At 33.2% G+C, this 27,101-nt stretch overlaps 1 protein-coding gene across 9 annotated transcripts in view; it reads left to right on the plus strand.

Moving 5' to 3' along the window:
- Positions 1 to 27,101, plus strand: part of RELCH (RAB11 binding and LisH domain, coiled-coil and HEAT repeat containing) — a 93,531-nt gene that overhangs the window by 24,409 nt on the left and 42,021 nt on the right. For 4 of the 9 annotated variants that reach the window (XM_019729321.3, XM_019729312.3, XM_019729313.3 and 1 more), the window contains exons 3-14: positions 694 to 765; positions 878 to 933; positions 1,030 to 1,143; positions 6,710 to 6,913; positions 7,018 to 7,109; positions 7,757 to 8,050; positions 10,250 to 10,325; positions 11,522 to 11,617; positions 11,765 to 11,788; positions 20,524 to 20,636; positions 24,033 to 24,123; positions 26,818 to 26,889. In XM_019729321.3, coding sequence (XP_019584880.2) covers positions 694 to 765; positions 878 to 933; positions 1,030 to 1,143; positions 6,710 to 6,913; positions 7,018 to 7,109; positions 7,757 to 8,050; positions 10,250 to 10,325; positions 11,522 to 11,617; positions 11,765 to 11,788; positions 20,524 to 20,636; positions 24,033 to 24,123; positions 26,818 to 26,889 — 1,304 coding nt within the window. The remainder of the gene's footprint in view (positions 1 to 693; positions 766 to 877; positions 934 to 1,029; positions 1,144 to 6,709; positions 6,914 to 7,017; positions 7,110 to 7,756; positions 8,051 to 10,249; positions 10,326 to 11,521; positions 11,618 to 11,764; positions 11,789 to 20,523; positions 20,637 to 24,032; positions 24,124 to 26,817; positions 26,890 to 27,101) is intronic. The other 5 variants (XM_019729314.3, XM_019729317.3, XM_019729318.3 and 2 more) reach the window with 3 other exon arrangements.

Here is a 27,101-nt window from a genome sequence, read left to right on the forward strand (position 1 = left end):
CACCCTTTGGCTTTAAATGAAACCTGAAAAAACCCTTTGGAACTTTTTCCGATATGTTTTTAACGTATCTATGCTTGTAGAAAACACGCTTATATGTAGAAAAGTTTATAGGCATCCCAACATTTGTTGAATATTTAAACTATATTCCTTCACCATCTTAATGAAGGGATATAGTCACTAACATTTTTGTATATAGATTTATAACGTTACTCTAGCTAATATCTTTAAAAATACCTTTTTCTTTTTAATCCTAAAGTTTTCTTTAAGTATATTTGCTTGGACTTCATCTAGTTTTTATCTTTCCCCCTAAAATTATATCACCTGAAAACATGTCATTGCATTTTCTTACCTCGGCTGAGTGAGGCAGAAGCACCCAGATTACTAATATTTTTATTTACCTAGATGAGAGTATGCCATAGATTTTATTTTTAAATAGAGCTATTCCTTGTCAGACAGCTAGAACATTTTTATCAATAGTCCCCTGAATTCTAAAACCATGGAAAACATTCACCAGTTTGCTTGCAAATCAACTCTGCTGCATGCGTTCACAAGTTTCATAAAGATTGCATGCTTTCTGTTTTCAATACAGATTGTATTTTTTTTTCATACCCATCCTTGCTTTTTATTTTTTTATTTTTGTTTCCCTTTTCTTGGTTGGATGCCTGTGTGTGTTTATTCCAAATCCCTGTCCAGTCCTGGAGTTTGAACTACGGAAAGCCAAGGAGACCATTCAGGCCCTCCGAGCCAACCTGACAAAGGCTGCAGGTGGTGTACATAAAACTTTTTTGAGACTTTTTCTACTTTGACAATGTAGAAGTAGCAGGGATATTTTCAAATGTAAAATATTAAAATATTATTTATATATTTTTTCCACCAGAACACGAAGTTCCTTTACAGGAACGAAAAAATTACAAATCAAGTCCTGAAATTCAGGTGGGTGAATGACAAATCTAAAAGTATCTTCCACATAAAATAGCATAAATATTGAAGGACGAAACCTTACGGTATTGTATCTTATTTTGCCTCCAGGAGCCAATCAAACCTCTTGAAAAGAGAGCTCTAAACTTCTTAGTCAATGAATTTTTATTGAAGAATAACTACAAGCTTACATCAATAACCTTTTCAGATGAAAATGATGATCAGGTACAGTTACTTTTTTTAACAATCGTTTATTTCCTTTTTAACTTAAAATGTACTTATTTTGTCTTTTATTTAGTTTCTTTAATTTTTTAAAGTTATGCGTATAGTAAAATTCTATAAGGCTGGTTACCAAACACAGCATTTTCTTGCCTATCCGGTCTAGTATTCTATTGACTTGCAGATTTCTTCTTTTTACATAAAGAGTTCTCATTCTTTCCGTGAATACAACTCCCCAGTGACTATTTAATCTACTCATATGCTCATGTATGTATAGAATGTGCTGATGTTTTTTACTTTAAACATTTACTTGGTAGTACAGATTAATGTATATTTATAAAAACAGTTTAACTAAAAATGTCTTCAGTAGAACTATAATAATTAAGATGATAAATACATAACAGCAATTAAGAGAATATTTTCAACGAGAGTGTGAATGTAAGTTGTGTTTTGAATAAGAGGCAACTTTAGAACTTTATTTTCCTGATAGAATCTTGTAAGCAAAGAAAGATGGCTTGTTTTAGTGTTATCTCCCAACCCTATAATATTTTGACTTCTTAGTGCTAATAGATTAGTTTGAGCTTGCACCTTAGGAAAGTAAATACCAAAGAGTTTATTATGTAGAAATCAGGAGGCCATCATTTCAAATCAGGTATATTCCATTGGTCGATAAAATATTCCATGGATTGTTTAATAAAAATAGATGTTCTCAAAGGGAGATAGCAGTTCAGTTACTCCCTCAGTTATTCTACGTAACACTTCTACATAACATTACATAATTTTATAACACTTGATCATATCAAATGCAACAACATGTAAAAAGGTTTATCCAAGTAATATAAGGTTGATTTATATTCAAAAGTCAGTCATTGTGACTCACCATATTAAAAAATGAAAAGAGAAAAAAAATTATATGATCATTTCAGAAGATGCAAAAAAACACATCTGACACAGTCGAACATCTATTCCCCATAAAAACTTTAAAGAAACTAGGAATAGAGAGGAATTTCCTCAACTTCATGAAAGACATTTATAGAAAACGTATCACTAACATCGTAAATGGTGAAAGATGAGAAACAAAGCAAGGATATCTACTCTCACTGCTTCTGTTGAACATCGTACTGAAGATTCAGGCCAATACAAGGCAAGAAAAAGAAATGAAAGTCACACATATTGGAAAGGAAGATATAAAACTGTCTTTATTCACATGATTGCATATGTAGAATATCCTTTGGACTATCCAAAAAACTAATCATTGATTTTAGCAAGGCTGTAGGATACAAGATCAGTAAACAAAAATCCATTGTATTTCTGTATGCTAGCAATAATTAGAAATTGAATTAAAAAAAAATATTATTTACAAAGTATTAAAAAATAGGAAATACATAGGGATAAATTGGATAAAGCTATGTACACTGAAAGCCATTATACATGCTGAGAGAAACCAAAGAACACCTAAGTGAGATACTATGCTCATAGATCAGAGGATTCAATGTTGTCTTTCTCCAAATTGATTTGTATTTTCAGTGCAATCTCAATCAAAATCTCACCAGCATTTTTTGTAGAGATTAGTTTATTTCAAAATTCTTATGGAAATGGAAAGAACCTAGTACTACAGCCAAACTTTAGTAAAGAACAAAGTTGGAGGACTTTTCCTGACTTCAAGATATTGTAGTTGAGACAGTCTTTTTGGCATAGAGACAGACACATAGGTCGGTGGACCGTAATAGAGGATGAAGAGATTGACTTACACATAGATGATTTTTTTATTTCTGACAAAGTGCAAACTAAATATCATGCAGAAAAGATAGTCTCTTTTACAACTGGTAAAAGAGGGGGCATTTGATATTCATATGCACCCCTCCAAATGAACTTCAAACCATACCTCACACTATATGCCAAAATTAATTCAAATGGATCATAGATTTAAATGTAAAGAGGAAGCTGTAAGGCTTCTAGAAGAAAATGTGGGAAAAATTTATTGCAACCTTAGATTTCTTAGATATGACACCAAAAGCGTGGTGCTTTCAACAGATTTGTTCTCATCAAAATTGATGACTTCTCTTTGAAAGCTACTTTGAAGCAAATGAAAAGATAACCCATGGATTGGGTAAAATATTTGCAAGTAACATATCTGAAAAAGGACTTGTATCCAAAGTATATAATGATCTCTCTAACCTTAATAATAAGAAAACAACCCCATTTTTTAAATAATGGGCAAAAAATTTAAACAGATGCTTTAACAAAGATCAGACATCACACTGAGATACCACGGCACACTAATTAGAGTATCCAAGACTGTACCAAGTCTTGGCAAGGATGTTCAGCAATTGGAAATCTCCTCATTGCTGGTGGGAATGCAAAATGGTAGTCACGTTCTAACACATTTTGGCAGTTTCTTTAAAAAGTTAAAACATTTATCACCGTATGACATGGTCATTCCATTCCTAGATATGACAATCCAAGAGAAATGAAAGCATATGCCCAAGGATTCCTACACAATTTTCATAGCAACTTTATTTATAATACCTAAAATCTGGAAAACAACCCAAATATCCAAGAGCAAGAATAGAAATTTGGATAGAAAATCTTACATCCTTACAGTGAAATACAACTCAGCAACAAAAAGGAATGAACTCTACTGATAAATACAACACAGATCAATCTGAATGAAGGAAACCAGACAGGTCACTTGCTGTATGGTTCCATTTATATAAAATTCTAAGGAATGTAAAGAAAACAGATCAATATTTGCCTAGGAACAGGGAAGGTATGACTAATAAGAGGGAAAAGTTACAAAGGGGTCCAAGAAAACTTTTGAGAGTGTGAACAAGTTCATTTTCTTTCAAGTTCATTGTGGTGATCTAATCAGGGGTGTATACATATGTCAAAATTTAGCAAACTGTACATTTTAAATTAGTTTGTGGATTTATTTAACTTGTACAGTTTGTTGTATGTTAATTATACCTCAGTAAAGCTGTTTTTTGTTTTGTTTTGTTTTTTTTAAAAAGGCATTGGAAATGTTCATCAATAACCTGTTTTTTAACCACTAAACATTTGTGGTAATTTCAAGTGGCCTGAAACCAGTGCTGCCTAAAGCCCTCTCATGTTCAGCCTCTGGCCAAGATTTAAGACTTTTCACCCTATTTTATTTTTTATCTTATACCCCCATTTTAGGCATTTGTCATTACCTGAAATTATCTCTTGTCTCCCTGACTAAACTGTAAGCTCCTTGAAACTAAGAGTCTCTTGTTTATCTCTGTATCTGCGTAAATTAAAATATTTATTGATAATTTTCTCATATTTTTATCTGCATATACTCGCTGTCATACCGCTCTTTACTTCCTTCCTCCAGTTCTTTCTTTTATGACTGATTTACTTCCCATCCTTTTTTTCTATTGTGCGATTTGAAACTTATTTAATCATAAATAAACTTTCTATATTTTCAGCTTGTCCTCAGAATGTCCTTTTTGCCTTAAATAAAACTTGTCTCTTCACTGAGGATGCTGTTTTCCCCTATTTTCCAAGTAGATGATGGCGCATCTCACTGTCTAATTCCCGAAGCTCCCCGGCTCCAGCAGCATGGCTCTGTACGCTACGTTAGGAAGTTTCCACACTCCCACTGCCGTTCTCTGGACTTTGTCACTGTCTTACTCCCACTACATGTTTTTCCCCTTATTATCTCCACCTCCCTAATCTTTCCCTGTTTTTCCTATCAGTCATCTCTCCTGCCCTCTGCTTTAACTCCTTTCTTGTCAATTCTAAATCTATAAGCCCTCTCAACTCTCTTTTTAGCTTATCTTTCTACCCGCCTCTTCAACATTAAATCTTTCACCCATTCGCTGTAATCCTGCCAAACACAAGGGCTTGCATCTCCCGGAACATATCTAGTTCCTTCAGAGTTTTGTATTTTTTGCTCATTCTTCCCCTTGTCTGTAAAATAATTGGTTCCCCTAGCCTCTCTTTGCCATCCGCCTCGTAAATACCGAAACTTTTTCCAAAAGAGTGCACAGGTCATCTACTTCCAGAAACCTTTCCTCACCCCCCACCTCAAGACAGAAATTGACTCTTTTCTAGGAATTCTTGACGTTCCTGTGATCATAATACCTGTGATACTTTAGGTTCCACCTATTTCTTTGTGTCCCCACTCTTTAACTGCGCAAGTCCCTAAATGGTGACATTTTATCCCTGGTTCTAAGCAAAGGGTAGATACCTAGTAAATATTGGATGAATATAGATGGATAAATGGACATTTGAATGTTATTTGTACTATTCATTTATTCTTTTTTAAGGATTAAATTTGTTTAGTTCTTGTTGTAGGCCAAGCACTGTGTTAAGGCCTTAATAAACATTTTGTTTTTTCCTCAGTAAAACCCTCCGGGATAAGTATTATGCCCATCTTACAGATGAGCTATTTAAGTTTCAAATTAATTTATAACAGCAGTAAGAGGAGACAGATATGAAATTCATACTTGGACTTTTCTTCAAAGCCCTCATTTCTAATACCTATCTCTTATCTGCCTCAGATTTAACCCTCAATAATAGTTGTTCCCATTATCCATTGAGCTCTCAAAGGATTGAGAGTATCACGTTTAGAACATTCAAATAAATAAAAGTTATAAATAAGTTACAAGATATCAAATTAGTACTAAATTCTGATGTATTAGAGGAAAAGAGAATGGTAGGGCAATGTATTTGCATGTGATTGATTATTCTGGAACTTTATAAAGCTCTTTTTAAAAGTTTTGCCCACAGACTGCTTGCAGTGTACTTTCCCTTTTTGTACTTTAATAATAAAATTGTACTAAATTGAATTCAAGAGAATGCTTCATACACAACAAATTGAAGAGAAGTTGCTTCGTTTCTGAAAGTTTCCAGAAGTATATTTAATAATATAAATTGGAGTACATGCCTTTTTGTACTTTAATAATAAAATTGTACTAAATTGAATTCAAGAGAATGCTTCATACACAACAAATTGAAGAGCAGTTGTTTGGTTTCGAAAGTTGCCAGAAGTATATTTAATAATATAAATTGGAGTCAAATAGCTACAGCAGAAAGACAAGCAGATTAAATTGCTTGCTTACCCACCAGAGATTACACTAAATACATATAGGTTGGAATAATAAAGAAAGGAAGAACAAAGTTAATGCCACTCATAGTTTACTTATAATAGGTACAACTTATGAACTAAAGCTTCTTAAATCTAGACATGTTCTATGACTTCATGCAAATATTTAAACATGTTTTACAAACTTGAAAGTTAACACAAGTTTTAAAGTTGATAGTTTACATTTTTGAGAGATTTAATAAAAGATTATGTGCAACATCTTGACGTCTAAGAGTTAAACCTGTTTACTTAGAATATTAAGAAACTTACAAGAATAATATTGGACAGTAGAAGATGTAAAAATAAGTTTATGAATGATTACTTACTTGGAACATATACTTTAACATTATAACAAGATTATGTTGGGTTTTTAAGATATTGGCAATAAGGAATAAAATAAATCTCAAGTGCAGAGTAAAATTGCCTCAGATTGTTTTTATATTAATATTTTTTACCTTTCAGGATTTTGAACTATGGGATGATGTAGGATTAAATATTCCAAAACCTCCAGACTTATTGCAACTTTATCGAGATTTTGGAAATCATCAGGTAACTGGAAAAGACCTTGTAGATGTGGCCAGTGGAGTAGAAGAAAGTGAATTGGAGGCCCTTACACCAGTTTCAGGCAACCTTCCTCCAACTCTTGAAATTCCTCAGACTTTAGAGGTGAGCGATATTAACTGACTAGTCAAGTCCCCCAAAATATTTAAAATATGTAAAAGTATACTATAAGATCTTCAGTTTCTCTTTTTCTCCTGTTTTGATTTTAGAACTCCTTGCTAGTACAGAAATTAGAAGATAAAATTAGTTTATTAAATAGCGAGAAATGGTCTTTGATGGAACAAATCAGAAGACTTGAAAGGTTAGTACTTCATCATAATTTCTAAAAAAAACCTTTTTAAATGAAATTGGCAGATTATATAAAAACACATAATAATATTTCAGTTGTCAGACATAATTTTTCACATTATAATACTTCTGAAAAAAAAGTCTTATAATTGCTTTATATATTTAATATGTGCCTTCCCCCTCACGCCACCCCCATCTCCCCCCAAAAAAATTAAACCAATGTAGTGATCTTACAATAAATTATGTCCTGGAAGCAAGGAATAAGATATTTTTTACTTCCCCTGAGTCCTGTCAATATCAATAAAATAACTCCGTCACATTAGTGTTGTACACATTTCTCATTCATTATTTAGTTTAATTCTTATAATAATCCTGTGAGTTAGAGAGAATTATTCCCATTTTGCAAATGAAGAACTGAAAATTAAGAGCTAATCCAGAGCTGAGTTTATTAGGTCGTTTTTATGCTTCTTTGGTAAAAATTTGCAGCTACATTTTTAGGTATATGAAGCATCAGTGTGTATGTTTCAGAAAAGATTAATCAGTTGCCAAACCATTTTCTATTAATATGTTACACTTCTAAGGCATTAAACCCGTTATGCTATTGCCAAAGTTTTTTTAAAAATACAGTTGTTGTCTGATAATTTCTTTTTCTTTCTGCAGTGAAATGGACTTTCTCAAAAGTGAACACTTTGCCATCCCAGTAGTTTGTGACTCTATTCAACCTTCTTTGGATCAGTCCCTTCACAAAGACTCTGAAGACAGTGGACAGAGTTCAGTTGTGAATAGTTCAGACGAGGGAAAAAACAAGAATATCCATCTTTCAAAATCAGATGAAGTTGATTCCACTGTTCCTAAAGAGAACATCCCAAACTCTTTACCCAGGAAAGAAAGAGAAGCAGTGCCATCTCCTTCTCCATCAAGTAAAAACACAGTCCATTTTGATAAGCCCAATAGGTTAGTACGCATCCTGTATTTTGGAAGGCTTCTTTCCAGTGTTTAGTGTGTTGTCAAACTGAAAGAGCTTCAGTTCTTATTTGAACTGCTTTTGCAGACCAGATGTATGAATTTTGTGTTGGCATTCACACATAGGAAAGTACATATCACACACACAAAAAATCACAAAGTAATTACTGAGTTAAATTACATTAAAAAGGCATGAACCATAAATGGCGTAGATTCTATCTTGGGTAAGTACTTAAACCCGTAAATGACATGTACATTACTAGATGCTGCAAACACTTTACCCCGTGCTTTTTACCTTTTCTCTATTCAGTTATTTTCAGACTCGTTTTGGTACTGTGTAACTTGTCTATGATAAAGAGAAGAACAGTCTTTGCTCTTAGTCCTTTTTCCTGTTCTGCTTCCATTACTAATAATGTTTCATTAATAGTCTCTTGATACATTTATTTACCTTTTACGGGGTTGCAGTGATTGAACTCAGATGACAAAAGCATGGTCCCTGCCCTTCATGATCATGTTTTCTAGTGGAGGAGACAAAATATAATTAACATTTTTATTTTATTTTATAATGTAAAAAAAGTAATTTTAAGAAAGGAATATTTACTGAGCTCTTTTCAATCTCTCAGGCACAGTTCTAAACGGTTTGTGTACTAACTTATTTAATCCTCACAATGTATGGTAATGCCTTCAGTCACAAACCTTACAGTGTGAGAAAGACTGACAATCAAATAATTAAAGTATGAAAAGTGGTAATATAAGAGAGGTTCAACTTGCTTTGGGAACACATGGTCATTGTGCCTAACCTAGTCATCAGCAAGACAGGTTTCAGGGAGAAGTGTTATCTAACCTGAGACCTGACAATTAGGTAGGAGTTAAGCAGGCAAAGAAATAAGAGGAAGAGTATTTCCAATAAGGGAGAACAGCTTGTGCAAGCAAAGCGTGCATTTGGGAAACTAAGAATTTCGTCAAGTTTAAGCGAAGAATGCAAGTGTGAAGAATGATGGCAGATGAAGTTGGAGAATTACGCAAAGACTGAGCCATATAAGCTGTGTTAACTCATTTTAGAGTCGGGACATGATGGTATCTAAGTTTTGAAGAGTAATCTGGGGTGGAGGTATTTGGAGGGTTGCCAGACTGGAGGAAAGGAAGCTAAGGGTATCTATTGAATGAATCCAAGTTAAAAAACCAATCGTGGCCTGTCCTGTATTGGAAAGAAGTGGATAGATTTGCAAGGTAGTTAGAAGGTAAAAGATCGATTGAATTGATTGAAAAGGGAAGTATAAAGGCGGATTTGAGGTTTCTGGCTAAAGTAATTGGATGGATTCTGCCCCTCTCCCCCTGCCCCCCCCCCCACTCCTTACTCCGCTAAAAGATTAAAAGATAATTGGAGGAAAATATAAATGAGCAAACAGCCCAAGCTTTGTCACACCATTCTAACTCTCTAATGATAGAAATTACTGAGTGCCACTTTATGATGTGTATTAAATAACGTCTATTGTGTAACCTTTGATGTTACCCCTTTCTTTGTAGATTGAGCACATAAAGTACTAATCATCGTAATAATTTTATAAATACTACTACACAGAGACCAGTGTTGTTTTAGAAACAGACATAGGCTAATATTTTCAATTACAAAAAATACTTTCTTTAAAATATACTGTGAATGTTGACTGAGTCTCTCCTTCACTTGTCTTAAAATTTTACTTCTTTTATGTGGATTTGTAATATTAACGTTTATCGTTATCATTATATACATCTGCAAAACTGTAATTCCTCTCAGCAGAATATCAGATCAAGCTTTATGTCCACTTATAATCAACCTTATGTCCATGAGGTAAACACCTCTCTGGGACCATAGAGAACTGGGGAGGGAAAAGTCCTCATTTCAGATTTTGCAGATTCTTTCTATGTCATTGACCTGCGGTACCACTTCAGGTTTGATCCCCTTCATTCACAGGCCTTTTATTCGCATAACATCAACCTCTTATAAGAACAGCTGTTACTGCTGATTTTTTCCAACTATACAATTCTGCAGTGAGGTGCTCTTGCAGTCACTGGTAGATGAGAAATCCAGTTAACATTTGTGTAGGATTAATGCAGGAATGGGAGTTATAAACTGGAACTTACTTTCTCCTTAAATGCCACTGGTAACTGTTTGGTCTTGTCCCCTTTTTATCCAATATTGTCTTATAGGAAATTGTCTCCTGCTTTCCACCAAGCACTGCTCTCTTTTTGTCGGATGTCAGCAGATAGTCGTTTAGGATCAGAGGTAAATTATACCAGATATTCTTGCAACTTTCTTAAAACCGTCAATTTTTCTTCTTAACTATCTCATCCAAAACCATCTGTGATAATACTCTATTTCAAATACAAATATATTATTTAAAATAATGGTCTAAGAAATAGTGTCTAAAATTTTTAACTTTTAGGGAATGTAGTTGGTTATTTCTATTCTTTGGATTAAACCTTTGTTTAGTATTAAAGTGACCCTTTGCAGTCTGTTTTTGTTAATGTCTACTAGCATGGTTATGTGCCTCTGATGTAATTGAGAAAAGCAATGTAAGTGTACATACATTTTGGTTATTTTTAGATTACTCCATTATTTTTATCTCATTAGGAGTAGTTGTCTTTGCTGAGTTTGACTCTCAGATTAGTTTTCCTCATGTGCTTTGTAATTGTCGTCACAGACTCATCTTGAAAGGGAGTTTTGTTTTTTTCCTCCTATCTTCATACTCCTCCCTTTCTAGCCATTTTGTGGTTGACTCCTGGGCTTCTGTCCCACAATGTCGTTGAGGATATGAAAGAACTAGAGTATGGTTTGGATGTAATTCTGACAATCCTCATTGTACCGTGTTTCCCCGAAAATAAGACCTAGCCGGACCATCAGCACTAATATGTCTTTTGGAGCAAAAATTAATATAAGACCCGGTCTTAAATTATATTATGTTAGATAAGACTGGGTCTTACAGTAAAATAAGACTGGGTCTTATATTAATTTTTGCTCCAAAAGACATATTATTGCTGATGGTCCGGCTAGGTCTTATTTTCGGGGAAACACAGTAAGACCGGGTCAGCCTCCTTGGGCCTCCCCTGACATGCAGCTTCATTATACAAACTGTCTCGTTCACCAAAGATTGTAGCTTTGTGGACATCTTTTCAAGAACAAAATAAAAACTGCTGAAGCTACCCCAGTGCTGTGTTATCCCTACCTGTTCCCAGAACTGAGGCATAGTGGCCTCCCTGGCTTCGCCCCTGCTTCTCACTGATGTTTTCAGTCCATTCCAGGTCCCCAGAAATGTTTATCCTATCTGGGGACACAGCTGTTATTATTGTTGTCGTCGTCATCATTGTCATAAGTTGGAACTTTGGATGTGTGTTTAGAGCAGGGGTGGCAGGGTCTACAGCATGAACTTTAAGTACAGAAGTTCTCCACTGTCGTCATGTATGAATTCTTCGGTTTTCTAGGTGTCTCGGATTGCAGACAGTGAGAAAAGTGTCATGTTGATGCTGGGACGGTGCCTGCCACACATTGTCCCCAACGTCCTGTTGGCAAAGAGAGAGGTGAGAAGCAGAAAGTATTTCATCCCAGTATTCTCATCACGTTGTCCATTTTTTGTCATTTTGAAGTTTAGTGTTATGTTTTTCTTTTGTTAAAGTCTATTACTTGCAATCATATTCTTACTTTTGTGCATGCATCTCTGCTCCTAGAGAATGGTTTTGCACCTCTGTCAGGTGAGTTCAGTGAAACTGCATGGTCTTCATTTTACTCCAATTTTGCTTAAAAGCATCATTAGCTTGTGCAACACTAACTATTACTGTAGGTCCATTGATGTGCCATGAACACTGTTCTGCGTTACCAGTTAACTAATTTATTTCATCTCTGCTCTTGGTATAATATGCTTGATATGTCTGCAGAAATAGACACTCTGTGTTGAAAATTAACAGGGACTAAAAATGTAACTCTTTTCTTAAATGTACTTGTAGTTACCTATTATACGTGTTAATTTTATTATATCTGGCAATAATCACTTGTCTAATAATGATAGGATAATTATAATATTGACTATAATAACTTTTGAAAATTCCTCTTTTGATTTTTGTATAGCTAACCTGTTATTGACAGATGCTTTAAATGTCCAAAATGCAGTAGCAAATGTATTTTAATACACATAGCCTATGTTATGAGCCATGAGTACTGTGGAAAGTTCTCTTCACAGTTATATTTAGCCAATGAAAGATTAATGAAAAGTTGTTTAAATGACAGTAGATGATTTATTTGCAAACAAATTTAATTATTTATTTGAATTATTCAGTTTATGAAATCAATTTCCAGTTCACAAAATTTCTTATAAAAAATGCATTAAGAATATTTTAAAATGTATCGTATGACTTTCTTCTGTTATCTTCTTAATATTTACCACTGATTTCAATCCTAATTCATGGGACCTACAGTATGATAGGTATAAAGTGCATTCGCAAAATCCATATAAAGCTTATCCTTAATTATCTGTTTAGCACAAGAAATTTGTACTGATCCTCAAGAAAACTTTTATGTCGAATTTTAAAACCTTTTACTCCTATAGGCATTTTTAATTTTAAAAAGATAAAAATGACTGTTTTCTTACTGATGCTTTCATTTTACCTATTTAAATACAGTTGTGAGATACTATTAACAAGCATGGAAAATGGTCTATGTCTTGAAGGATCAGTGTCCAATTTCAGATTGTTTTGCAGTTCTGCCTGGCAGAATGGTGTTTGAGCTTCTTTTCCTTTTTCAGCTACATAATCCATGCAATGCATTAATGTTTGCATCCCTCCTACTATGTTTCCTTCATGTAATCTTTAAAATATTACAGAAACCTAATTGTTATGAAATGCAGTGTAAGCTTTTTTATTTTAATTTTTCTCTTTTTTATCATAAAAGACTCTACCACCAAAACCTGATTGTACTGCATGAAGTATTTATAAATTTGCATCATCAGTAATCAAATACATTATATATGTAAATATATATATAAACATATATACACATACATGCATATGTACACACGTATATTTTATTTGTGGTATGATGTTTACTTTTCTGGCTGATTTTAAGTTTTTTTATATTTAAAAAATATATACTTATAATTTCATGAAGAGTTAATCGTTTATATTGTTTATTTAATTATTTGTACCTTATTCTGTTTTATCAGAAAGTTTACCATTTATAACATACGAAAGTTGTATTCCCTCAAAATTAAATTGGTAAATAAGAAGTATGTGTTGGTTTGCTTCGAAACCAATCCCAGGGCATAAAAGGACAAAAGTTTTATTTCATTTTATCCTTTGATATTGGGTTACTTTTATTTAATATTTTACCTTTGTTCCTTAAAGCTATATTTTTAAAAAGGTCTTGTGATTGAAAGATTAATATTTTGAGTTTTTTTTATTTCTCAAGTTTTATATATTCTCTTACCAGTATTACCATATACTCTTACACACTTTCTATTGGTGTGTAAATGGAATCAAAATGTCCTTCAGTAAACTGATTGGTCATAGTACTATCCTAGCTAATTAAATACATAAAACATTGGAAACAGCGTTAAAAGTTTTAATAAAAGAATATGTTCCATGGTTTAATTCTTTTTAAATACAAAAAGATAAACAAGAAAAACTTCCTCTGTCCCTAAGCCACCATCCCACAGGCAATATATTTTACCAGCTTCTAGTGTGTTCTTTCAAGTCCTTTGCCCATTTTTAATTTGGATTGTTTGTCTTTGTTTTTGAGTTCTAAGAGTTCTTACAATTCTGGGTATTAAACCCATATTGCATATGAGATATGTAAATATTTTCTCCCATTGTGTAGATTGTCTTTCCACATTCTTGATAATGTCCTTTGTTGGACAAATGTTTTTCATTTTTATGAAGTCTGTTTCTCTATTTTTTTATTTTGTTGCTTGTGTTTTTGGTGTTAAACCTAAGCATCTGTTGCCAAATCTGAGGTCAGGATTATTTACTTGATTTTATGTTTTCTTCTAGTAGTTTATTGCTTATAGCCCTTATATTTGGGTCATTGATCCATTTTGAGTTATTTTTGGTATATGGAGAAAGGAAGGGATCCAACTTTATTCTTTTCATGTGGTTATCTAGTTGTCCTAGTACCCTTTGTGAAAGAGAAAATTGTTTCCCCATTGAAAGGTCATGGAACCTTTGTCAAAAATCAATTAGCTGTAGACGTTTGGATTTATTTCTGAACATTCAGTTCTGTTCCATTGGTCTTTATATTTATCCTTATGCCTGTACCACACTGTTTTGATTACTGTAGCTTTGTGTAAGTCTTGAAATTGGGAAGTATGTGTCCTCCTATCTTGTTTTGTTTTGTTTTGTTGTGTTTTTTTTTTTAGTATTGTTGAGCTGTTCAGTGCCTCTTGCAATTCCCTATGAATGTGATGCTCAGCTTCATTTCTGCAATAAAGGTCACTGGAATTTTGATAGGGATTGTACTGAATCTGTAGGTCACTTTGGGGAGTATTGCCATTCTAACAACATGAAGCCTTCCAGTACATGGACATGGGATTTTTTTTCTCTGTTTATTTATGTTTTTAATTTCTTTTGGCAATGTTTTGTAGTTTCCAGTACACAAGTCTTTCACTTCCTTGTTTAAATTGATTCCTAGGTATTTTATTTTTTTGGATGCTATTATAAATGGAATTGTTTTCTTAATTTCCTTTTCAGGAAATTATATAGAATATATAATATATGGTATATAGAAACAAAGCTGATAAATTGTGTGTTGATCTTGTACTTTGCAACTTTACTGAATTTGTTTATTAGCTCTAGTGGATTCTGTGGGGAAAAAAAAAAAAAAAATATATATATATATATATATATATATATATATATATATATATATATATCATGTTATCTGCAACTAGAGATAGTTTTTCTTCCTTTGCTATTTGGATAGCTTTTATTTCTTCCTCTTGCTTAATTGGTCTGGCTAGGACTTCTAGTACAATGTTGATTAGCCATTTTTTGAGAAAGCAGATATCCTTATCTTGTTCCTGCACTTGGGGGGAAACTTTCAGTCTTTCACCATTGAGTGTGATGCTGGCTGTAGATTTCTCATAAATACCCTTTAATTTTATTTTTTTATTTAAAAAACATTTTTTTATATTAGTTTCAAGTTAGGAAGTTTTTTTCTATTCCTACTTTGCTGAGTGTTTTTATCATGAAAGGATGTTGAATTTTGTCAAATGTTTTTTCTGCATGATTGAAATGATGATTTGTTTCCTTCTGTTTCTATTGATGTGGTATACTACAATGATTGATTTTTCATATGTTGAACCACCCTTGCATTCCTGGGATTAGTATTACTTGGTCATGGTGTATAATCGTTTTGATGTGTTCTTGGATTTGGCAGTATTTTATTGCTCATTTTTGCATCTAAATTCATAAGGGATATTGGCCTATAGTTTTCTTTTTGCTCTCTCTCTGTCTGGTTTTGATATCAGGCCAATGATAGTCTCGTAGAATATGTTAGAAATTTTTCATCATTTGTTTTTTGGAAGAGTTTGAGTGAGATCAGTATTTCTTCTTTAAATGTATTTTAGAATTCACCAGTGAAGCCATCTGATCCTGGAACTTTTTTCGTTGGAATATTTTTTATTAATGATTCAACCTCTTTGCTTGTTATAGGTCTATTAATACTGTATTTCTTCTTGAGTCAGTTTTGGTAATTTATGTGATTTCAGGAATTAGTTAATTTCATCTTGATTATTTGTTGGTGAACCATTTGTCCTGTTCACTTATAATCTTTTTAATTTTTGTAAGATTGATACTAATGTCCCCACCTTCATTTCTGATTCTAATTATTTAGATCTTTCTTTTTTCTTAGTCAGTCTTGCTGAAGCTTTGGCAGTTTTGTTGATCTTTCCAAAGAACTTTTGCTTTTGTTGATTTTCTCTATTGTTTTTCTTATCTATATTTCATTTATCTTTGCTCTAATATTTATTGTTTTCTTCTTTCTGCTGGCCTTGGGTTTAATTTGTTCTTTATCTAGTTCCTTAAGGTGTGAAGCAAGGTTGTTGAGTTGGGATCTTGCTTTTTTTAATGTAGGCATTTATAACTATAAATTTCTCTCTGAGTATTACTTTTGCTATATCTCATTAAGTTTTGGTATGTTGTGTTTTTCATTTTCATTCATTTCAAAGTATTTTCTAATTTTCTCATTGATCTCTTTTTTGACCTATTGGTTATTTACAGAGTATGTTGTTTAATATCTACTTATTTATGAGTTTTCCAGTTTCCCTTCTGTTACTGATTTTTAATTTCATTCCATGTGGTTGGAGATGATACTTGGTATGATTTCAATCTTCCTAAAATTTATTGAGAATTGTCCGTGGCTTAACATATGGTCTATCCTTGGGAATGTTTCATGTGCACTTGAGAAGAATGTACTTTCTGCTGTTGTCAGGTGGAGTGTTGTATGTATATGTCTATTAGGTCTAATTGTTTTATAGTGTTCAAGTCTCCTACTTCTTCACTGATCTTTTCTCTAGTTGTTCTATCCATTATTGAAACTGGGGTACTGACGTCTCCTACTATTATTGTAGAACTGTATTATATTCTTTCAGATATTGTTTACCTGTATAAACAAACTCAAATATATGATCTTTTTTCCATGACTTACACAAATAATACCATACTGTATGCACTGTTCTCCACTTTGCTTTTTTCCATGTAACATTATGTTTTGTATATTTCTTTATCAATATATAAAGAACTTTCTCATCGTTAAGGCTGCATAATAGCTAGTCTTTTAATCAAATTTTAACATGTTTTAAGTGAGTGTTTTTCAAACTTTATTGACCATGTATACTCTCACTGGACATTTTAAATCATGTGCCAGTATACAATTACATATATAATTAATACGAAAATTTATAAATCAAGTCTTTGTCTTTACTAATTACAAAAAGGTAAAATAGAAGATAATCAATATCAAAGATGATTTTATAAATATTTTAAAAACAATAAAGAATATACCTAAGTAAACAATAAAAAAGAAAAAATGTGCTTCATGACCCATTCAATTGATTTTGTGACCCACTGTTTTAAAAGGAATGGCATAAAAGTTAATTAAAACTGTCTAATAAATTAAACTTTTTATTTTTTATAAAAGTGAAAAAACACAGTCAATATAGATATTAGTGTTATTGGTTTTTGTTTTTTAAAAGAAAACTAAAAACCTCACTCGACTTTCAGGTCTCAATTATAGCATTTTCTAAATTCAGCAGACCATGTTTCAAATCTAAGATGCCATTGATTATAACATTTATATACCTTTAAGAAAGAAAAAGAATTTCGATAAAATTGTGACATGCTCTTAGTTATAAGATACCAATTTCTGACATGATGAAAAGTGAAAATAAAATTCCTCCTATGTTCTTTGAAGTATTGATGACCACTTTTTATTAGCTTATATTTTAAAAGACTTCCTTGTTTATTCATTTTGAGAGAAAAAAGTAACTAGTTTTCTATATGTGACTTATGTAGTAGTTCACTTTAATGGGTTGGTTGAGGAACTTGAATCTTTCGAACCAAATTACAGAATAAATGTATTTGTCCTTTGATCTATGCATCTAGTAAATAGGCTAAATAAGTTGATAGTTTTACAATTTGCCTCGTCTATGAATGTATTTGAAGGGCAAATTCTGTACTTAAAAAAAGATTTCATAAAGGATTACTTCTACAAGCAGTTTTATAATGCTAATTTAGAAAAGTAAAGGAGAAGGAAGCAAGAAACCTGTGCCGTGAATGGGGGTGGGACAAGTAGAAATGGCAAATGAGTCCAAGCTTTCCGTTTGGGATGTTGAAGACATTCCAAAGTGAGATTGGTGGTGGTTGCGCAACTCTGAATAGACTAAAAATTACTGAATGTACATTAGAAATGGGTGAATTTTATGATAAAAATATCTCATTAAAGCTGTAAAAAAAAGGAGAGAACCAATCCTCGAAAAGTTTTAAAAGTAGTTAGTAAAGATCTGTAATCTTCTGAGAAACCAAACTCTGTTATTTTACATTGCCATTCGTATTTGCCCCATGGTAAATATTTTGCCTTATGAGTAGTAGCCCCACATAATTATAAAGTAGACAGGCTTGTTCCATCTTCTGTACCTGTTGTGTGTGTTTAATTTGGGGAGTAAATCCCATTTGTTCTGTAATTTTTCAGCTGTATCGTAGCTTTTAAAGTCATCTGAGTATTCCTGTTAGGCTTCCTAAAGGTTGAGCACCAGGAATTATAGATATAAATCATTCTAAGATTAGCTATTTTAGCAACTTTTGAAGTGTAGAACTTTGCCAGAGGTGGATAATCTTGTTTCTTCGTTATGTGAGTCTTTTTGATGTTCTTTACTTTTCTCTTTACATGTTACCATCTTCGGTACTAAAGAGTAAATCGAAACTGGAACACTTCTAGCTCCCAGTCCAACATTCTCAGTTTAGCACATCTTAGCCATATTTCAGTTAAAAATTTCTCTATGTTCATGTATGACATAAACCTCCTTTTTTATTAAGGATCACTAAGGCTCATGATTTAAAAAACAAAACAAAAAAAGAAAATGTAAGGCACAAAGAATAAACAGCAACACAGTTATTTTTGTGTGCTTGCTTTTGAGAAGAAGAAGCTAAGGATTAGGAGGAAGCAAGAAAACCCTCAGGAGAGAAAGATCCGACATGAGGGGATAATACAAATAAAATATTTAGGGCCTTTCTTGATGTTTAGGCATTATAATATTTTCTTCTTTTGTTCATGCCTTCGAGAATAACTCCTTTTTCACCCTTAAGGCCCGACTCTCAGTGGAATGTGCTGATGATGCGCTGTCTTCCTCCTCTTATCAGTGTCATTGGCTCTTAGCAGCTACATGGACTCCTTTAAGGATTAGGATAGTCCTTAGAATTAATTTAGGCCTCCTACCCGAATATTTTATAAAAGGTTGTTTATTTCCTCCTACAAAGTCAAGATTGATCCATCAAGTGTCATATTAAGCCTCTGATGAAAACATTACTTAATATAGGAGATACATATATATATAGGAGATATATATATGTATATATATATATATGTATGTATATATATGTATATTCTGTTCTCCATTCCTAGTGAAAAAATATTTTTCCTAATTATTTGTTTCTTTTCCTTTTCAATTAGTCACTGAAACCTACAGAGGTGCCCAAATAGAAAATGACAGCATAAATGTTTTAAATTTGTTTTCACTGCTCAGATATATTTTCAGCTCTTCTTTACATTTTTGTACCTTTAATTTAAGATTTAGATCAGGTAATTATAATTTTAAATAATATGTAAAGACTTTAGAAATAATGGAAAGGGACTTCATGCCTTTCAGCTTCATGTCTTTTTCAGTCAACACACACAAAAAAAATCCTATCATCTGTTTCTACGGGAGTGTCTTCAAAATGGGAAGCTACTTCTAAAGAGTAGACTGTTCTTCAGGGTATAATGCATTACTCCATAGTGATGAATTCCTTTTTTGAATCGTCTGGCACTCTTTGGTAGGTAGGGAGGTAGATGGAAAAAAGAAATGGGAGTAGGAAGCATTCTGCCCTTCTTAATAATACTATACCATAGTGATTTTTTTTTTTTTAATATCTACCAAATATTGTTTTCATAACGTAGAGGATTTCTCTCCAAAAATATTTTATCACTTTTGGACTTTTATTCTCATTAGATTTGAAAATCCATTCCAAAATGGAAAACATTAATATCTTTTGAATATATTTTAGAATTTTGTCTTAATATAATTAAAATATGAAACTTTAATAAATTTTCAAATGTCTCTTTGAAAGAGAGAAATAAACTTTTGTATATTACTCTTCTACAAAATACTGAGTTTACCTCTGCATATTGAATGTGCCACAAACAAAATATTGTTAAAATTTTCAATTTCAAATAAAACATTTCTAATGGTCTTTTCAGTTAGCTATCCAGTTACGTGCTAAGGTTACAAAATTATTAATTATATCTCAAAGACAGATTATATTGTAGTTGTGGAAATAGGAAGACTTGTCTTTATTTTCTGGTATCTTTTTAAGTTTTAAAATACAACTTTTGCAAGTTTTGTTTAAAAACACTTTCCAACTTAAAATGACTATATCAGGTTGTAGTAAGATGGAATGTTATCTAGTGTAAACAGTAGTAGACTCTTGGGAAGTATTGGATAAGAAAATAAGGTTAAATGAATCTTAAGTACCTTTATTACAATGTGATTTGCACCTTTTGCACAACCAACCATAAATACATGTTTCATTGTTTTCTCTTGAATATCAACAAAATTAAAATTTGCCCTTTTGTACACTGAGATTTATTTCACTTTAAATGTCCATTTAAGAATGCTCTGGCGGGGGGAAAGAATATTCTGCAATGCATTTTTACTTTGAATTTTTGCACCTTCGTGTTTCTTTAGGAGTTGATCCCCCTCATACTATGTACAGCATGCCTACATCCTGAGCCTAAAGAGAGAGATCAGCTCCTCCACATACTTTTCAATTTGATCAAGAGGCCAGATGACGAGCAAAGGTGGGTATGACTACTTCTTTGGGAAATAAGTAAAATGTTGACTTACTAATTTGACATCAAAATTAGCATTTTAACCTAAATGCCTTCTTTCCAATACCTATTTTAGTAGACAGGAAGCACTGGCCCTACTCACAATGGTCTGAAATGTTTTTACTCATGTTATTCCAGTGACTTATGCTGAATTCGTACAGTTTTGTATTAATTACCTTTGGACTTCTAATTCAAATATTTCTTTGTCTTTGTCTTTCACATGTGACTTCTAAGAAGACCAAAATCTTCCCTCCCTTTTCCACAGCTAAACTAGATGCATCATGGCCTCTTAATAGTTATGCTTTACAAGAAATAAAATATTTAATATATGAATTTCTGAATCACTGGGCTATCTGTAAACCAATTGCTGTGTGGCTAGAGGGATATACAGTGTTCTGTCTGGGTGAGTCCTGAGTCAGAAGCCCACACCAAGGATGCCTGAGTGGAAAAATGAGTTATGCCCAAGGGTGGTGAGGGGAAGGGACATACATCAGACTGACTTTCCAGAAAAGGGGGAATGATCTTTGATCAAACAACGATAGGTGTCTACTCAGAAAGTAAAACTGTTAAATACTACCGTAAGTAAAGCTGTACAAGTGTGAAGGTGAACAAAACATCCTGTTGGGTGGCTATGCAGACTAAGCACCAGATGGGTAAAATTTGGCAGTTGAAATGTTTGTCTGTGTTACGATTTTCTATCTTAATGAAAAAACTTTGCTTATACCTTTGCAAAACAATAGACTTGTACTTTATGATTAGATAATTTTATGGAATTTCAGTACTTGTTTTAATAACTGTTAAAATTTTTGCTTCCTCTGAAAATGTTGGAAAATCATAAGAGTGAACTTACTAATTAAATACCCTGTATTACATTGTCATTTTTAGATTTGCAAGGAAAAGGCTTTTAGATCTATAATAGCTGGCTTTCATATTCTGCGCGTAAAGCTAACAGCTGCCACCTGGTGGCCAAAAGTACCTATTAGCCTTCCTTCAGGTCAAGATATGTCAGAAATTGAGCACCTTTGTCCACACTGAAATCTTTCACCTTACAGAAACACAGTTATTTATTTAAATTATCTGATTAATTGACGAACTATATAGAATATGAATAAGAAATTAACAAGGCAGAATTTTTAAGTTAGCATAATGTATTTGACATGTAATCAGTTATCATTTTTCCTTACTTAATGATCTCGGAGTTCTTTGATCATATCCTAAGTAAAACTGGATTTTATGCTCAGTAATAGTGCTTTTTACCAGTTCTTTCCTAACAACCATAAGTGACACCATATTTCTAGCTTTGTCACATACTAGGCAAGCAATCCCTGTCCTGTGATTCTCCGTAAGTAGGAACAACATTTATTTTTGCCATCTGGAGCCTGTTTCTAATGCTGTTAATAATCTGCAGGCCATCTGACCTTTTCTATTTTCAACTGTATGTCAAAGTTCTCATTTTTTTTAGAATTGTGAATCTTACCTCTGGCTGACTAAGAAATTTGTTTTGAGGGGCCTAACATTTCAGTAAGTTTGTACATCTCTGGTATAGCGATGGTGAATCAGGATTCAAAGTCATTTCACATGAGGTTCCTATATAAGTATACACTTCTATCAACTGTTTGAAATGCTTTAATTTCACCAGTTTATTTACTGCAATTATCAAACATTTGTGGAACCTATGTATATGCCTTCTCATTATTTTAAAATACTGGTGGGGGGAGAACACAGTGATCAGATATTAGGTCATTTTCATCAGTGAGCAGGCAACTAAAGTGCTATATGTAAAGCTTGGGATTTCTTTATCCATTTTCCTTTTATTCACTTTATTTGCCTTCCTAAAGTAGAAGGAAGTGAAAAGGCAAAAGAAGAGTTGAGAAGCAAGCATGTCAAACAATGACATCACTGTGAAGGGGAATCAGATTATTACATGGTTGTGGTGAAAAGAAGCTGCAACATACAGTGAAGACGTATTGGCTCAGCATTTCCCTCACTGCTGTCCAGATGTTCTCTGTCTGACATTCTCCTGAGAGAACAGTTAGAACCAATTTTGCAAAACTAAACAGAAATTTAAAGTTATTCTGCACTTCAAGTTAAACCGACATATTTTGAGAAACAGCAATGAGAAACGCCTGGGCTTAAAGTGCAGATTTTATCATTAATATGAATTAAGCATTCTGTTTTGGTTTTCCTTGAAGTTGAATACTTTAAAACATCTATTGAAAACATACTTTTCACCCCATCAGGTTTTACTGTTTTAAAGTCTTAGACAATCAAAAATGAAAAAAAACTCACAATTCTTCATTTTAAAGTCATTTGAAATGGAACTTCATTCTGAAGAGTGAAAATCTTACTTAAAATTTTATACTCTTTTTCTGTTACAAGTGAAGTTATTATATTAGTTATGTATGTATTGTTCTGTAAAAAATTACCCCAAAAGAAAGTGGTTTAAAATGACACTCATTTTTATATTATAATTTGTATGGCTCAGTGAATCCGGGTCCTCTACTTCAGGGTCTCTTCCAAGGCTGTGATCAAGGTGTTGGCTAAAGCTGTAGGCATCGCAAGTCTCAGCTAGAGAAGGATTTGCTTCTGAGCTCACTCACATGATTGGTCGTTGGCAGGATTCACTTTCTCATGGGTTTTTGGACTAAGGGTCTCAGTTCCTAGCTGGCCTCCAACATGGCAGCGTACTTCATCAAAGCATCCCAGCTAAGAGGGCAATAGAGAGGTTCACAAGATGGGCGTCACAGACTTTTGTAACCTAATCTCAAGTGACATCCCATCACTTTGGCCATTATTCTGTCCATTAGGAGCAAATCATTAGGTCCAGTCTACATTCAAGGAGATGGGATTGCACAAGGGCTGGGATATCGGGAGATAGACATCATTGGGAGCCATGTTGGTCGCTGCCTACCAGTTGTCTTGGGTGCAATACCAAAAATTCTCATTTAAGAAATGTCATTTTACTGACGCAATGCCATAGTTTTTAATTATAGAAATACTGAGGGAATAATCACTGATTGTTTTAGTAGCCAGAAACTGAGGGTCAGTAGAACCTGAAGCATTGGACATATAACCTCAGAATGCATATGTTTTCATGAAAGTTAATTTAGGAGGTTATGAGTTTCAGCATCATACAAATAGAGAATCCCTTCACAGCATGTCTCACAAATGGTGTTGCCACTGCTGGAGGAACTAGTCTTAAGGAACTCACTATCTTCTTGGAGTCTAGTCTTTTGTTGGAAAAGCCTAATTTGATTGTACAAAAATACTGTACTTCCTGTAAATTATAGAGGTGACCCTTTTTAACCCTTTGTCCTAGTTGTGCTTTCTAATGCAAATATGAGTTTTTATTCATATTGTTTTCAGGCAAATGATACTGACCGGCTGCGTGGCATTTGCACGTCATGTTGGACCAACGCGTGTAGAAGCTGAACTTTTACCACAGTGCTGGGAGCAGGTAAATCACTATTGAGTTTTCCCCAGCTATTATATTCCAGTTTTCACAAATGTTCACATCTTCTTTCTCAAATGCCATTAGGAAAATGTGGGATACAAATTGTGCTGCTGTTTCTGAACCCCTGCACAGTGATTTAATAGTGCTTATCCCAGAATGCTCTGGGATGCTTTGCTTTATTCATTCTTCTAACAAATGCTTAAGAAACACTAGTTCCAGTGGTACAGTGGGGAATAAAAGACAAAGACATCCTAATGGATAAGAGTAAACAAATAGATTACATGATGTTATTTAGTGTTAAAACTGTGAAGAAAATAAAGCAAGATAAAGGTTAGGGAGTGATGGGGAATGCTATTTGAGAAAGGGCAGTCAGAGAAGGAATCTCTGAGGAAGTGATGTTTAGGCAAGGATCTGAATGAAGTGAGAGCTACTACAAATACAAAAGCCCTGAGATGAGAGTGTATCTGATGAGTTCAAGGGAGAGCAAGAAGGGTGTGTGTGTGTGTGTGTGTGTGTGTGTGTGTGTGTGTGTGTGTGTAGGTGGGTAGGGAGGTAGGGAGGTAATAGAAATAATTTGTATATCAACGTATACTTGCATATATTATAAATATATACAGAATATAAAGTGTTAACCTTTGACCTAGGTGGATTTTTGTATATATAATTCAAGTCACTATTTAGTAACAAATATTTTTGGTTTTATATTGAATTGTAATATTCCAGTCCTCTGTAGAACACAGAATCATTGATTTTTCTAGACTTGATGTCATGTCATTAAGCAGCTTATATTTCCATCCTTAAAAAATGGATTTCTTACGTATGAAGACAAATTTCATGGCCTTATTTATAATAGCATAGTCACTTATTCTTAAAAAAAATTGGTGTCTGGAATATCACTAAACTATGTGGTCTTTTAGAATTCTATTCCCAGTTTCTTTGAGTATTTACTTTTTTTCTTTAAAATTTAGTGAAGTTATATCTACGTTTCGTATATAAAGTGAACATTATACACGTGTAGTCATAATTATCTCTGACAATCCTTTATGCCATCGATAGATTATAGTGCATACTAACTAAAGGTGAGACTTTAATCATTGGGCCAATATGGAAACAGCATATACAACTCTGAATTTACAGTTCTGTATAGTTATTCATATGTACACTTAATTTTTTATAGTTGTTTCCATTTTCTTTCCTTTTTAAGCTTTATTGAGGTGCAGTTCATATACCACACAATTCACCCATCTTTTTAAAATGTATAAATTCCGTGGTTTTTAGTATATTCACAGAGTTGCAAAACCATCGCCACAATCTTAGAACAATTTTATCACCCAAATATAAACCCCAACCCCTTGAACTTGTTTCTCATAGTCCAATATTGTTTTGACTGTTCTGGGTCCCTTGAATTTTCATATGAATTTTAGGATCAGCTCATCAATTTCTGCAGAGAAGCCAGCTGGAATTTTCATAAGGATTGCTTTAAACCTGTAGGTTGATTTGAAGAATATTGCCATCCTAACAATAGTAAGCTTTCCAATCCATTAATTTAGGATATCTTCCCATTTACATAGGTCTTTTCAATTTTTTTCAACAATGTTTTATAGTTTGCAGAATATAATTTTGCACTTTTTTAAGTTATTCATAAGTATTTTATTCTTTTTGATACTGCAGTAAATAGAATCTTCCTAATTTTATTCTGTTTGTTGCTAGTCTATAGAAATACATTTGATTTTTGTATGCACATTTAATTTTGAGACTAAAGAAAAGCAAAATGAAAGTTTATGTATAGCACACTTTGACATTCAAACCATTCTAGTACTTTGAGGTTTCTATTTCTGAATTTAATTCAGAGATGTCAGTTATAAACATCTCTGCTACCACCTCCTCTGTAACCTGAGTAAACATGGATATAGGGAATCTATTTAGCTGCCTACCTCCAGTTTGTTGCCCAATGGATTGCTATATAATTTCTTTTCTTAATTTTAGGCATCCAATACATTAATGAATTATGTCACCTTTTCATGTGGGAATATGAAAACAGATATATTTTTCCAGTCAAAGAAAATTTTATATTCTATGAAGAAGACATATGGGAACAAAACCCAGTATGTGTCTTTTTGTTGTTGTTTTGTTTTTGTTTTTTTGTTATGGTTCAGTGTAGTCATCAAAATAGCAAAGCCCCATCATTCCACATATGCAAACACAAATGGATTGAAGTCTGCTTACTCTAAAATCACTAGTCAAGGGCTCTGGTTAAACCATTGATTAACTTACTTCCTAATGCCTCAGGTAAAAAAGAGGACTGAAGAGTCACTCCTGGCATATATTATAGACCAATATCTATAATAGCCGAAAGCTGGGTTTTGCAAATTTAAAAATATACTAATGTTGTTAGGGAAGGAGCAAGTTGCTCCTGACATCCTAAGGAAAGCTGTCTTAGCAAGCCCACAACCTCTACATACCTTGCCAAATTCTTATCTTCGTTTTATCCTTTTCTCTTTAACAGATAACCCCTGTGACCTCATTTTTTAGGTTCTCCCTGACTCCCTTATTCCTGATCCAGGTATACACAGGGATTCCCAGAAGTGGAAAAGAAAGACGCTTTATCACACTCTTAACAGGACTTGTGAAAAAAGTAATGCTCTGTTGGGGGAAGGGACGGTATGTTGTTTATGCTTGATTTCTGTTTTACTCCAGATTAATCACAAATACCCAGAGAGACGACTACTTGTGGCGGAATCCTGTGGAGCTCTGGCACCTTACCTTCCTGTAAGAATTAGCGTTTTTTTCTTAAACTCTATTTTTTCCTTTTCAATAATACAGAAACCTTGAATCGAATGTCTTATACATTTTAATCCAAATTCTCCTAGGGCATGCTCCTAATAAAGGAAAAAGATGAGTCAAAAAGAAAAGGCTCACCTTGATACAATAGGTACATTAACCATTGATTTTGCAAGAGTATAAGTACATTAAATGGTATC

This window comes from Rhinolophus sinicus, chromosome 4 (genome assembly GCF_057876585.1).
Source record: "Rhinolophus sinicus isolate RSI-liver-muscle chromosome 4, RSI-T2T, whole genome shotgun sequence".
Taxonomy (NCBI): Eukaryota; Metazoa; Chordata; class Mammalia; order Chiroptera; family Rhinolophidae; genus Rhinolophus; species Rhinolophus sinicus.